The 15,379-nt window shown below is 41.9% G+C and overlaps 1 protein-coding gene across 5 annotated transcripts in view; it reads right to left on the minus strand.

Moving 5' to 3' along the window:
• plekhg4 (pleckstrin homology domain containing, family G (with RhoGef domain) member 4) overlaps nt 1-15,115 on the minus strand; it is a 193,918-nt gene extending 178,803 nt beyond the window's left edge. For 3 of the 5 annotated variants that reach the window (XM_069901414.1, XM_069901413.1, XM_069901412.1), the window contains exon 1: nt 15,036-15,078. Coding sequence is in view for 1 of the 5 variants with exons in the window: in XM_069901415.1 (XP_069757516.1) it covers nt 14,919-14,966 (48 nt within the window). In the remaining 4 variants the exon portion in view is untranslated. Of the gene's footprint in view, nt 1-14,918; nt 15,010-15,035 lie in introns of those variants that run through there. The other 2 variants (XM_069901416.1, XM_069901415.1) reach the window with 2 other exon arrangements.
• Between the last annotated feature and the right edge of the window lie 264 nt (nt 15,116-15,379).

Raw genomic sequence — 15,379 nt, forward strand, 5'->3', positions numbered from 1 at the left:
TTTCTCAAGCAAACTATTTCAGTAACAATTAGGTCCAGAGCAGTGATTCTCAACCCACTCACATACCTCCTTAAGCAATCCCTTCCTAATCACAGAGCACCAATGGCATAGGAAATACTTAAAGTGGTAAGTGAGAAGAAAGAAAAAGGTTGAGAACAACTACTATAAACTGAAAGAAACATTTCCATATTTGGTCAACATCACCATCTGAGGCCATAACCAGAAGGAACACGATGCGAACCTGTGGAAATTCCTCACCACGGCAAAAGACCTGAACTTGACATATAACCAGAAATAATGCATGTTCTGCACTTCATGTCTGGTGATATTAGGATATGTGGTGGAGGATGGCATCATTGCCCCTAATCCAGACTGTATGCACCCCCTACTGGACTCCCACTGCCCTAAAACCTCAAGGACTTGAAAAGGTGCCTGGGGTTCTTTTTGTATTACGCCCATTGGGTCCTGTGATGAGCCCATTGCTTTTAATTATCTTTAAACTTGAAAATAGGATCTTACTCTAACTTATTACTATTAACTTAACCCCCTTCTAATTCTAAGCACACATGTATGTAATGTGTGTGTAAATTCAGAAAAGTTCTTTGATTCACAGTCCAATCTCACTTCTCACTCCTCCAAGTTCACCAGTATCAAGCAATTCTTATACTAAGCACAGAATTTAACATTTATAAATCATCACCAGGCTTTGGTGCTTGAAAGGTAAATGGTTACTGCTCAGTTGTCGGTTTTCAGAGAGAGATTTGTTGTTCATTGAACACAAACTGATTCCTTCCGATCAATCACTTCAGTGTTTTGCTGAAGAAATTTGCTCCATCGGGGTTTTCTAGATGATAACTTCTTTCCTCCAGGTCACCACAGAGTTCCTCTTTGTTTACCTTATTTCAAGTGAAACATTATACAGCCAACCACCTCCTCTTGTATGGACCACAAAGGCTTTGAACAGGCTGAACTAAGAACTCACAACCCATCTTCAAAATGGGGTTTCAAACAAGCTTGCCATGCTCCAGTCCCAGCTGGAGCTGCTGATGAACTGTAGAACAGAATTCTCTGTGTCTCTCTCTCTCCCAGAGAAAACCACATGACCCTCCTCGAATATCAAACTGCATTCAGACAGACTGTGGCTTTGGACCCAATCGTCTGAGTCCTTCATCTGTTGCTTTCCAAAACAATAATCCATTATTCCACAGCATGTCCAATTAATACCTACTTGTGAAGACCTTTATCAAAGCAGTTTACCAGGTGATGCCGGTAGAGGACACATGATTCGGATCCGAACAGGAGTGTGGGTATGACAACGGCTCTGTATACGCTTATCTTTGTGAGGTTTTTAAGTTGGTTGTTTTTCCAGACTCTTTTGTGTAGTCTTCCAAAGGCGCTATTTGCCTTGGCGAGTCTGTTGTCTATCTCGTTGTCGATCCTTGCATCTGATGAAATGGAGCAGCCGAGATAGGTAAACTGGTTGACCGTTTTGAGTTTTGTGTGCCCGATGGAGATGTGGGGGGGCTGGTAGTCATGGTGGGGAGCTGGCTGATGGAGGACCTCAGTTTTCTTCAGGCTGACTTCCAGGCCAGACATTTTGGCAGTTTCCGCAAAACAGGACGTCACGCGCTGAAGAGCTGGCTCTGAATGGGCAACTAAAGCAGCATCGTCTGCAAAGAGTAGTTCACGGATAAGTTGCTCTTGTGTCTTGGTGTGAACTTGCAGGCGCCTCAAAATGAAGAGACTGCCATCCGTGCGGTACCGGATGTAAACAGCGTCTTCATTGTTGAGGTCTTTCATGGCTTGGTTCAGCATCATGCTGAAGAAAATTGAAAAGAGGGTTGGTGCTTCACGTCATTGTTAATGGAGAAGGGTTCAGAGAGCTCATTGCTGTATCTGACCCGACCTTGTTGGTTTTCGTGCAGTTGAATAACCATGTTGAGGAACTTTGGGGGGCATCCGATGCGCTCTAGTATTTGCCAAAGCCCATTCCTGCTCACGGTGTCGAAGCTTTGGTGAGGTCAACAAAGGTGATGTAGAGTCCTTTGTTTTGTTCTCTGCACTTTTCTTGGAGCTGTCTGAGGGCAAAGACCATGTCAGTAGTTCCTCTGTTTGCGCGAAAGTCGCACTGTGATTCTGGGAGAACATTCTCGGCGACACTAGGCATTATTCTATTTAGGAGAATCCTAGCGAAGATTTTGCCTGCAATGGAGAGCAGCGTGATTCCCCTGTAGTTTGAGAATTCCATACCATTCCATAAATTAGTCTAATGAATCTTGGTTACATTCACTCAATGAGAAATGTTACCATTTTTGGGTAAGATTGAAACTATGCACAATAATCCAAGTGTGCCCTCTTCTAAGAACGACATAATTTCAATAGGATCCTTTCAAAGTTGAAGTAGACATACTATTAGCCCTCCTACAAGCTTGCTGTATATGGATGTTAGGTTACAACAACTTGACTACAGGTTCTTTGAACATCAACATTTCTTTGTCACCATTTTAACAATATTTTTCTTTCCTATTTTATGTACCAAAGTGGATGATCTCTCATTTGTTCTACATTATATTCCATCCATCATGTCCTTAACTATTCACTTAGCTTTCTACATCCTCTTCAAATCTCTTTACATCTTCTTTATGACATACACTAAATCTAAAAACACATAATGCTGGAGAAATTCAGGTCAAACAGTGTCCTTTATATAGCAAAGGTAAAAAAAAAATACATAAGCGGCGCTTCGGGCTTGAGCCCTTCATCAAGATACAGCTGTCTGAGCAAGAGTAAGGGGGAGGTGTGGTCACAAAGGCAGGAGGTGATAGATGGAGAAGGGAGGGAGGGGACAGCAGCGTTCAAGGGGAGGAGGTAATGGCAAGGTGAAAGGAGGTGAAAGGGAGGAAGGAGAACTGGAAAGAGGAAAGGAAGGTGGGAGGGTGTGGTGCGCTGTTAGACAGAATCAGACACATACAAGGTAAAGACTGTACAACAGGCTTTAATCCACAAAGACTTCCACGGAGCCAGGCTGGCTGTAGCTGCAGTAACTCTGAGAGAGACTTCGGAGGCCGGCGCAGGCTTATATCCCGGAGGGTGATTGACACCCAAATGGGTAGGGCTTGATCCATTCAGGTCGACTGATTGACAGCCGGCCAGGTGTAGTCCTGTCCCCCTTACTCTCCTGCAGGTACAAAGGTTGCCCCCTGCAGTAGGCTGGCGATGTACCACCACAGAGGGGGAAAGAGGAGAGCAGGTTAGCAGAAACCGGAAAAGTTGATGTTAATGCCATCTGGTTGGAGAGTGTCCAGACAGAAAATCAGGTGTTCCTCCTCCAATTTGCAAGAGGTCTTATACAAGGCCATGGACAGACATGTGTATAGAAGTGTGACACATAACTGAAATGGGTGGCTACTGGGAGGTCTTTGTCTATGTAAGAGACAGAGCAAAGGTGCTCAGTGAAGCAATCTCCCAATCTGCACCCAGTCTCTCCGATGTAGAGATGGCCACAAAGGGAGCAGTGGATACAGTAAATTCTTCCCACTGCCTACTTCCCTTCCCCTTTCCAGTTCTCCTCCCTCTCTTCAGCTAACTATCCCTCCTCCCCTTGATTGCTGCTGTCTCCTTCCTCCCTTCTCCACCTATCACCTCCTGCCTTTGTGACCAGACCTCTCCCCTTACTCTTTTGCTCGGACGCCAGCCAACATATTTCCATACCTTGATGAAAGCCCAAAATGTTCTTTTAGTATTTTTACTTTCCTATAAAAAGGAGACTGTTTGACCTGCCAAGTTTCTCTAGCATTATGTGTTTTTACTTCAACCACGGTGTTTATCGATTTTCATGCTTTACTACACACTAAATCTAGTTTTGTATCATCAAAAATCTTGGAAAAAGAGCATTGAAAAAAAAATGGTGACAGTAATGACAAGAATGAATACTATAAGAGTCTAAATAAAAACTGGCAGATTACCCTTAATCATCTTTAAAGTGTTGAAATCAGGTTCACATGATATGCTTTTGAACACTTTAGAAATAAATGTTAGCAAAAACCAATTTGCCTCAAAGTGATTGTTGTGATTTAGCTCCCACTTAATTATCATTAATTATTCCTGGAATAACCCGGAATAATTAATGAAAGGAAACTTTAGCCCCTTTTTCACTGGCATCTTATTCCAGGAATTAACTGGAAAAGAGCCAAGTGGAAAAAGAAAACAGTCAAATGACCTCATTTCACACTGGGGACTAACTATCTCAACCCTGACTCATATTCCCAGTGTCAGCTGATGCTGGCATGCTGATAAAACCAGTGGAAAAGGGACAGCAGAAAGTCGCCTGTATCTGATCCCCGGGGATAAATTATGCTCTGGTTAAGAGTAGCCCAGTGGAAACGGCACAAATGGCTTCCTATCCCAGGACACTGCACAGCCAATTAACTGGGATGCCAGTGGAAAAGGGACATTTGTTAACATTGCAGAGTGGAGTGTGACAGCTTCTCCTAAATGGAGGATGAGTGCCAGCATAGGGAGTAGATCGAACTGATACTGCATGTGCAGTAAAAATAACTAGACCAGCAGACAGGATAGAATCCAAGCACAATCAGATGATGGCTCATTTGCTGCCATTTTCATGGGCAAACATTGAACTGGACTGTGAAACAATGTAATAAATCTTATAGGATTGTGTTTGATTGCTCATTGTACCATTTACTTGAGTAATACAATAAATATAAAGGAACAGATGGAGAAAATTTGAAGAAACAGTTGGGGAAAAATAGCTCAGCGTGATGGTGCTTGATATTCTGCTACCGACCTAGACAGACTGTAGTCTTTCTGTTAGGAAGTCCAGGATCCAGAGTAAGAAAAACATTGCCTCAAGATCCAAGGTAGTAGGATCCCTCACTTATTAGGCTAACAGTTGGAGATAAATAAATTCAAGCCAAGTCTAGTTTATTATCATCTGATTGTACAAATACAACCCAACAAAACCATGTTCTCCATTCCTCGGTGCAAAAACTTGTAGACATACAACCAGGTATAACATATATACAGACAAATAATACATACGCAAGACAAGTATTATATCCATAACAATAAATAAATCTTGTTTTGTTCAAATGAGAGTCTCGGATGGTCAGTGTGACCAGTTCCTTTGGTTGTTCAGCATTCTCACTGCCTGTGGGAAGAAGCTGTTCTTCAGCCTGGTGGTGCTGGCTCTGATAGCCTGTATCTCTTCCCCGACGGGAGCAGCTGAAAGATTTTGCGTGCAGGGTGGAAGAGATCCTCATTGATTTTGTGGGCTCTCTTCAAACCAAGATCCAAGTAGATCACATTGATAGTTGGGGGGGGGGGGGTGCAGGAAGAAGAGAGGCTCCAGTGATGCTCTCTGCCTCTCTTATGGTCCTGTGGATTGAACTCCGAACCATTTCTCTGTAGAAACTGTACCACACAGTGATGCAACCAGTCAATACCCTCTCAAAGGAGCTCCTGTAAAAGCACAATGGTGGCTAGTAGCCTTGCCCACTTCTATCTTCTTAGGAAGTGCAGTCGCTATTGTTCCTTCCTGACAAGTGAGGTGATGTGTATCCATGATAGGTCACTAGTTCAGTGTGTCCATGATAGCCTGTTAGTTAGTTAGCACCAAGGAACTATCCAACTTTCCAGGTTAATCACACATATTAGAAATATATTAATGAAGAACCACAGCAATTGTCTCCACTTAAAATATGTAGCACAGAAATAATGCATTAGGAATTATAATAGCTGTAGACTGACTTTTGCGCTTTTAATACAAAGAAATGGATAAGTGAATTCAAAATTGGACAATATTTCCATTTACAAAGAATCAAAGGAACTTGGTACTCTCTACACTCTTGAGTTGTTGATGTGTAGAGGAGAGTGCTTGTTCCTGGTCCTCCTGAAGACCACAATCTTCTCCTTTGTCCTGTCCATGTTGAGACTCAGGGTGTTATTCTCGCACCAGTTCACAAGATTTTCCACCTCTTCTCTGTAGTGCGACTCATTGTTGTTGCTGATGAGGCCATCTACAGTTGTGTCAACTGCAAACTTGATGACACTGTTGGGAGCTAGATCTTGCGATGCAGTCATGGGTCAGTAGCAAGACCAGGAAAAGACTGAGCACACAGCCCTGAGGTACACCAGAGCTCAGCGTGATGGTGCTTGATATTCTACTACCGACCCAGACAGACTGTGGTCTTTCTGTTAGGAAGTCCAGGATCCAGAGTAAGAAAAACATTGCCTCAGGATCCAAGGTAGTAGGATCCCTCATTTACTACACTAACAGGAATTCAATAACCTCCAAAATAAAATGCCCCTCACTTACTACTCTAACTAGACTTCAATGACCTCCAAAATCTATGTAACCCTCACTCACGACTCTAACTGGACTTTGATGACCTCCAAGATTTCATTACTCTCACTTACTTTTCTTACTGAACTTCAATGATCTCCAAAATCGAAGTACCCCTCTCTTACAACTCTAATGGGACTTAACAGACCTCCAAATTCTAAGTAACCCTAACTTACTACTCTAACAGGACTTCAATGACCAAAATCTAAGTTCCCCTCACTTTCTATTGTAACTGAACTTCAATGACCTCCAAAATCTAAGTACCCCTCACTTACTACTCTAATTGGAATTCAATGTCCTCATCAGAGATGAAGAAGAACTACTTTACCCAGAGAGTGGTGAATCTGTGGAATTCACTGCCCATTGAAGCAGTGAAGGTTATCTCAGTAAATGTAATTAAAACAAAGTTGTATAGATTTTTATATAGTAAGGGAATTAAGGGATATAGGGAAAGGGCAGGTAGGTGGAGATGAGTCTATTATCAGATCAGCCATGATCTCATTGAATGGCGGAGCAGGCTCAACAGGCTGGATGGCCGACTCCTGCTCCTATTTCTATTGTTCTTAAAGGGAAGGAGAAAGTGAAAAAGAGAGAAGAATAACAGAGCCTGAGAGGGAAACAGAAATAAAAATCATTGAAAGTGAGAAGGGAAACGATTAAAACATGTACTGAGAAAAGAGACCCCAACATGAACAAATTGATTTAAAGAAACAAAGAACGAGGACACACAAGTTAAAGAAACAAAGGTAATCAAGACAAAAGTGGAAAAGGCAGGAGTGAAGGGGAATAAAAAAAGTAGAGATGATGGCGACTATTACTCAAGGTTCAACGATTATAGTGATAGTCCAGCAAAAAGGCACGGAGGCTGAAGATCAACCATGGTCTTGATGAACTGAAACTGGCTCAAAATGCTACCTGCCCTAATCGTTCTCCCATTCTTATATTCTTGCATCTAAAGAAGCAGTTCACAGAGACTATAAAATCTCTAAAATCCCAGAAACTTTAAAACCTCTACTTCAGAATGGAGTGTAGGTGGCTAATAAGGGAGAACACCAACAATTCATTTATGTTACACAATTGAAACCTGGGGGACTTTTTGTTCAAGAAATCTGGTGCATTTTAAACTGAAGGAAAAACTTTTACAAAAATAGGATCCAGTTGCAAAGTTTAATGCCAGAGGATGGAAACTATGAGGAAAAAAAATTGTTAAAAAGATGATGCTATGAAAATGAAGTTTCAATCCAATTTGCAACTACACAGGGCATTCTTTCCAGGTTAATCATATGTATTAGAGGGTAGGTGAGATTGGAACGAGGACACACAAGTTAAGGGTTGGGGCAAAAGTTTAGAAGTAACATGAGAGGAAGCTTCTTCATTCAGAGAGTGGTGGCTGAGTGTAATGACCTTCTGGAAGAGGTGGGTGCAGCAAGGTCAATTTTGTCATTTAAGAAAAAGTTGGATAAGTGCACAGATGTGAGGGGATTGGAGGGTGATGGGCATGGTGCAGGTAAGTGGGACAAGAGGAGATCACTTAACTCGGTATTAACTAGAGGGACAATTCCGTACTGCAATTGTTATATGGTTATAAGAAAGAGCCACAGCAATTATCTCAATTTAAAATAAGTAGCACAGAAATAATGCTTTAGGGATTATAATAGCTGTAGAATGACTTTTGCCCTTGCAATACAAAGAAATGGCTAAGTGAATTCAAAATTGGACAATATTTCCATTAACAATTAATCAGTCAATGGAACAGATCTGGATGAGCATGAGGATAAAGGTGACAAAGATGATTGATGAAGGTAGGGCACATGTTGTCTACAAGCATTCAACAACGGTCCTCAGCTTAGTCAAATCCAGAGGATGAAGGTACATGGCATTCAAGGTGACTTGATGGATTGGATTCAAATTTGGCTTGGCTGTAGAAAACAATGAGTAGTTATGGAGGGGTGGAGGTTTGTGATCAGTGCTGGGACTTTTAGAGAATACAGTAAATGTATGTACAGCGAGAGATAGCCCTCTACACCACACATATCAAACTCAGGCCCGCGGGCCAAATTTTGCCCATGATATAATTATATTTGGCCCGCAAGATCATATTAAATATGTATTAGAGCTAGCTCGCTGGCCGCCGCGCCAGTATAGCGCATACACAGCTAATACTACAAATCCCAGAATGCTTTGCAAATGCATTGGTGCCAGCCCGTCAGCTCGATAATCGCCCCCACCTCCTCTGTTTACTTTCATTAGCATCTGCGACCTGTCGCCCAACTCACATGTAATAAACCCCTTACGGAAAATGGCCAAACGAAAGACAGAAAACAGGACCTTTCAAGACAGGTGGGAGGCAAACTCTGACCCCAGAGTTTGATGAACTTGCATCTAAGAAGAGATGCCAAGTATCTGGTTTAGACCCAGGTGCATCAGAGTAAATCACAGTGTATTTTCTTTGGATAACTTTGGACTGTTCATAGTTGAAAGATTGGATTTTCATTAAAGCAAGTTGTTATTTTTTTTGACTTGTTGGCTTGTGAAAAAAAATACATTTAAAAGGAGCTTAAAGGCTATAGAGAAATATTATTTATTGAATATTTTAATTCTCATTTGTTAATGCTTCTTCTGGAAAGAGTTTAACCAAAACTATTATTAAACATTTATTTTAATAAGAAAAAGTTTAACATTACATATGTTGAAAGAAGAGAAAACATGCAGATGTTGTTGAAAATTTTCAATAAATATTTAGTTTGGCCCATGTTTTTAATTTTGGCCCTCTGTGAATTTGAATTTGACACCCCTGCTCTACACCTTCATCTGAATCTTTGCTGATTAATAAGTTGGGGACAACATTAAAATTGGTGGAGTTGTGGCTAGTTGACAAAGGTTGTTACAAAGATAGATCAGGGGGTATATCAGTTTGAAATTTAGGTAGAGAAACAGTGAGATAAGTTTAATCCTGACAAGTGTGAGCCATTGAATTTTGGGAGATCAAATGCCACAGGCAGGTTAGAGAAATGCACAAATCCTTGGGAGCAGAGAGAGGAATTTTGAAGTGCAAATTCATAATTACTCAAATGGGCAACACAAGAGAATAGTGGGGAAGGGAAAATGCACAGCATGCTTACTTTCATTAGTCAGGAAATTGAGTATAAAAGTTAGGAATGTTGCAGCTGTGTAACTCTTTGAGTAGGCCACATTTAGAATATTGTGTGCATCACAGGAGGGATGTGGGAGGTCTGCAGAAAGTACAGAAGTCAGGATATTGCCTTGATTAGCGTATTGGAAACAAAGAAAATGAGGATAAATGGATTGGTTTTCTAGAGTGTCAGAGGCTGATGGGCAATCTTATAGAAGTAATATAGAGGGTAGATCATCAGTTTTTTCCCCAGGGTGGAGCTGTTAAATACTAAAGGACATAGGTTTAAGGGATTTAAAAGAGGTTTACGAGGTGAGTTTTTTTTGTAATGGTGCCTGGAACACTCTTCCAAGGGAAGTGATGAAAACAAATACAATAGCAAAGATTACGAGGCATTTAAACAGGCAATGAATTAAGGGATTTAGATCATGTCTAAGCTGTGAAATTGGTTTAATTTGGCACCATAAGCCAAAGGATTTATTCTTGTGCTCTTCTATTCTTTGTTTTATGGAGGTAGTAAAACTGATTTACCAAGATACAAGTTTATATACATATGGTTGAAAGCAAATGAAATTTGTTTCTTTTGTCAGTTTTCCCTGACTTCATCTGGGTCTGAAAGAGACTTGATGATAGAGATTGATCAACATCATTATATCATACAAGTATCAGGAAAATCAGGTGCACATTGGACTTTTCATTTTATAAACTTTTTACAAACTAGTTGATCAAAAAATAAAATTCCTCATTTGTACAATTATTAACATATGGAATAAAAACCACAGATAAAGAGAGACAACAACTTGGAATTATTTCTTGAAGAATTTAATTCTGCAATGAAGAGACTATGGATTGCTACTAGATGAATGAATTTTGGTTGAATAACCTCCTGATTAAAAATTATCTTGTAACTGTATACACAAGATGATCCATGAAATTGGATACAGGATGAGATCTGATTTACCAACCATTGTGTTGCATAGGATATTCAGATGATGTCATAAAGCAGTCAGCTAAACTATTTATTCCTTTCAAATCCTTGTAATAATTTCAATGCATCTTTGCTGTTGTGAATCCTTCTCAGAATATCAGGTTAGCACATATTACAGTTCAGAATCTCATCACATTTCTCCTCCTTTGCCCATTTTCAAAACTACAAAGGAAACAAGCTTGCTATAAATAAAGAAACTGGTTGGTGTGACTTACTGACAAAAGAGCTTCTGCAAAAGAATATTTTTCAGAATTAAAACCAAGCTCACTTTGATAGGTTTGGGCATTATAGCTGTACTTAATTACTGTTGTTCAAGCTTTTAATTACAGAAAGCCTGCATATTGTCGTACAAGTGTGGCATGCTTACTGTAGTGGTTAACACAATGTTGTTATTGTACCAGTGACCTGTCTCTGTCTGTATGTTCTTCCTGTGTTTTCATGGGTTCCCTCTGGGTGCTCCAGTTTCCTCCCACCTTTCAAAATGTACAGGAGTTGTAGGTCAATTGGGTGTAATTGAGCAGCATGGGCTCATGAGCTGGAAGGGCTGTTGTCATGCTGTAAGTTTGAAAAGGTCTATGTACTCTATTTCAACAGGAGGGGGAAAATTACATGATGCACAATGAATAACCACAAGCAGAATCTAAGCAAGTGATTAACAGCTTTAATAACGTGAAACAATAGGCATGTCTTCACTTGCTGCTGGCCTGGTTTCAAGGCTGGTATGAAGGTGAGAGGCTAAGGTGACTCAGCCTTTATTGGTGAATCTTACGGAGAGGAGTTACAGGGTCAAAGGTGGGCCAACATGTACGGTATTGTAATATTATGCATGCAATGCCATGCTCCAGCATATTCACCCCTTCTTTTTAGATAGAGTCCAGCAGTGTGAAGTGAGACAGAGTCTATCAATACAAGTCATGTAGTCTTTTACAGCTCACAGATTCAGTAGGTCCAGTGGCTTTGTTCACCTCTGTGATCGCCTCAGCGCCGGTTGGATAGTTAATAGCTCCTGTGGGCCAGTGATCTGTAGAGTGGGCTGAATGTCCAGGGGCTGAACTATGTTAGTCCAAATTGATTTGGAGGTTCAGTTAAGGATGAGGCCTGGGAGGTTGGTGGTGGTGGGTCCGAGTACTTGTTTATTGGCAAGATACAAGGGACCAGCTGGTCGATGGTGGGGGCTCCTGTATATACCTCCGTTGATGGGTCTCCTGCATGAGCCAACTCCTGGATGGATACCGTGTCTTCCTGCACATCCTGGTACTACACATGGAAGTATTGGGGTTTCACACAGGAGCACGTCCTTGACCAGCAGATCTGACCTGTGGTTCCAAACATCCCTGGGGTTGTCAGCCAGACTGGCAATGTGGTTCCCAATGCCAACCTCCTGGGGAAGGAGAACAGCTTTTCATCTGGTGCGGCATTTGTAGCTGTACATAGTAGGGTCCTGGTGGCATGTGATGCTTCTGGAAGGACCTCTTGCCACTGGGAGATGGTCATCCCTTTTGATGAGATCCAAGAGGATTGCCCTCCAAATCGTGGCATTTTCCCTTTCTACCTCCCCACTCCTGCAGGGATAGCTGGTGGTCATGCTTGTGGCTATGCCCTTGGTCAGGAAATATTGGTGCAACTCCTCACTAATAAGTGAGGACCCTGATCATTATGAATGTAATTTGGGTATCCAAACAGGTAAAGAGGTTGCAGAGGGCTTTAATTACCTTGAGCGTCGAACAGGTAATAGCAAATGGGAAGCATGAGTCATCATCCACGATATTAATTTAGTACACATTCCGATTCATGGAGGGAAAGGGGCCCTTGAAGTCCATACTGAGACATTCGAAGGGGCGAGTGGCCTTGATCAGTTGAGCTTTTCTAACAGGTAGAAGTGCGGCTATCACTCCGCACAGACTGAGCAGCTATGGGTTAGCTCCCAGATATCCTCAATTGAATTGGGGAGTTGTGAGCCCTCACAGAGCCTCGTGACCCCGGGGTGGCAAAGACGACTGTGGAGAGCTTGGAGGCAATTTACCTGCACACTGATGCAGGTACCCTGGGACAAGGCATCGGGTGGCTCATTGACCTTTCCAGGCCAGTACAAGATCTCGTAATTATAGGTGGACAGTTCAATTCTCTATCTCGTGATCCTGTTGTTTTTGATCTTCCCTCCTGTTTTATTATTAAACATAAATGAGATGCCTCTCTGGTTTGTCAGCTGGGTGAACAGTCTGCCTGCAAAATACCAGTGGTGCACAGCTTCCACTATGGCCTGGACCTTCTTCTCAATGGCTGAGTGCCTCAGTTCAGGGCCCTGGAAGGTCCGGGAAAAGAATGCCACAGGCCTTCCTGCTTGGTTCACTGTGGCAGCCAGGGCAAGTCAGAGGCAGCACTCTCCACCTGGAAAGGGATGGATTCATCAACGGCATGCTTCGCTGCCAAGGCAATCTTATCTTTAATCCTCTCAAAGGCCTTTGCCAATGGGGGGAAACGTGATGGTCTTCACTCAGTCGTAGGCCTTGTCCGTATAATTGGAGACTCATTGAGCACAATACAAAAAGAACCCCAGGCATTTTTGGGACAGTGAGAATTCCAGGAGGGGGTGCATACAGTCTGGATCGGGGCCAATGACTCCATCCTCCACCATATATCTTAGTATAGCCAGACGTGAAGTGCAGAATACGCAAGTAGAATGCAGAAATGATCCAATTTCTTGACCACATCTAAAACATAAATCTGATAGTATTGGGTTCAATTTAAAAAAAAAATTTGAGCAGCTAAGTATAACTGAACCAACCTAAATCTAACATTAATAACCTTTGTCATATTATCTCTACATAGCTGCATCTAATCTTTTTCATTTGTCTATTCAAATCTGCTTCTCATCTTAATCTCGATTTATGTACCTCTATTTTAGGGGCTTACTTTTGAATTAAGTTATACTTTACAGAGATACATTTATTCACATTACTATTACAAATCAATAATTCCAATTCATTCTGAGTAGGTAACGTCAAACTAGGACCTATCTTATCAGTCAAAAAAGCCTTAACTTGACAAGAAAAAAGTATTATTTGGCACATTAAATTTATTCTTCATTGTTCAAAAGTAATAAATCTTCCAACTTCAAAACAATCTTCTATTCTCTCAACACCTATTCGCATTCAACTCCTCAGAAATTGACTATCCATAGAAAATGGAATGTCTATTTTGAAATAAAGGCATTTTTCATGAAATTAAATATTTTGCACCTATTTCATAATAAATTTTATTCAATAATTCAATCAAATGTTTCCAAACAGGTGTATCTCTACTTCTCACCAATAATTTTGAATTCCACTTGTAAACAAAATTCTGCATATTAATTTCTCCTATATTATCCCAAGAAAGAATCTTATTTATGCCAAACAGTGCATTGATAAATCTCAATTGAGTTGCCTTATAATAATTTTTAAAACGGGGAAGTTGTAAACCACCCAATTCAAACTTCCAAATCAATTATTCAAAAAAAACCCTCGCCATTTTCCATTTCCACAATACTTGTATTCAAGTCTTTAAAATTTTTTGTGGAATTGAAATAGAAATTGACTGGAAAAATATTGAACTCCATGGAAAATATTCATCTTAATACAGTTTATATATATGTAATTATTATGCACTGTATGCACACCATGGTCCAGAGAAATGCTGATTCATAAGGTTCTAGATGTACAGTCAGATGACAATAAATTTGAAGATACAGAAAGTTGAAGACTTGCAACTTCAGGTTCCACAACAGCTACCTTCCTTTTTAATATGCTCAATGCCATCCTTCCTTATGAAAGAAAAAAACCTCAAGAGAAGGGTCTGTCTCCACAACTTTCCCAATGCCTTTAGTAAAAATCCCAGAAAGCACTTCACAGTGGTGTTGCCATCCCAGCAGTCTTGGATGGAAATGAAATTGTAAGGGGTAAAAATATCAGGTATGTATTATGTTTTGCTTGTTTGTAGTGCATGATTTATCATAATTAATTAAAAAATTCTCCAAAAAAAAAGAAATTAGGCCTTGAAAACTGTTATACTCAAAAAGCTTAGCTATCAACTCTGCTTCTCTCATTTTAAAAATGTGTTCTGAGCCAGATTACTGAATCATATCCAGAACAAAAGCCTAAATGTAGCAGAAACAGTCAGTTAGCCCACCCAGTTAGCACTGGGCAGACCGGCCCATGGGGTTGATGCCATACACGCAGTTTGGTGACAAAGGTCCACCGTATGGATGCCAGGGGCAATGGGAGCAGCCTCGGGCGCTGTTTCTCAGCAAAATTGGACTGAAGGTGCAGGAGAGCGGGATTTGAGGTCTTCTGATGCGGGTGGGTGAAGTGGCCAAAGTCGGGCGGGGGTGATGGGGGCCTATTGAGGCCGGGCACCCACGAAGCGAGGACAGGTCCCGACCAAGAACGGTCACCTACCCACCGAGGAGGGCGCCGACCCAGCGAATACCCACAGAGGACGAGCATCCGCCGATGGAGGGAGGGCACCCTCTCATTTCACAACAGCAATGACCGAGGAGGAAGCAAACGACCCACCTTGACGACGGCGACGACACCATCGACCCGGCCCGAAGCCCCGCCGACGTCATTTCCGCCGCTCACCTGGCACGTGGCGAGAAGGCGGGAATGGTTGCCATGGTGGCGCGGGGCGGGGCATCTGATGCGAAGGCAGGTCTGGGTGTGTTTTTCATGAGGCGGGTTGGGGATCATCATTAATGCTGTTCCATGGCGCATCGCGGGAACATCCTGCTGTCGGTGTGGGCGTGTGGTCCCCGTGTGCTACAGCGTCGCTCCATCTGTCCCCGACTCCCACACATCGCGATGTCAACCCGTATCCACCCCGCTCCATCTGTCCCCGACTCCCACACATCGCGACGTCA

The sequence above is a fragment of the Narcine bancroftii genome, chromosome 10 (genome assembly GCF_036971445.1).
Source record: "Narcine bancroftii isolate sNarBan1 chromosome 10, sNarBan1.hap1, whole genome shotgun sequence".
NCBI lineage: Eukaryota > Metazoa > Chordata > Chondrichthyes > Torpediniformes > Narcinidae > Narcine > Narcine bancroftii.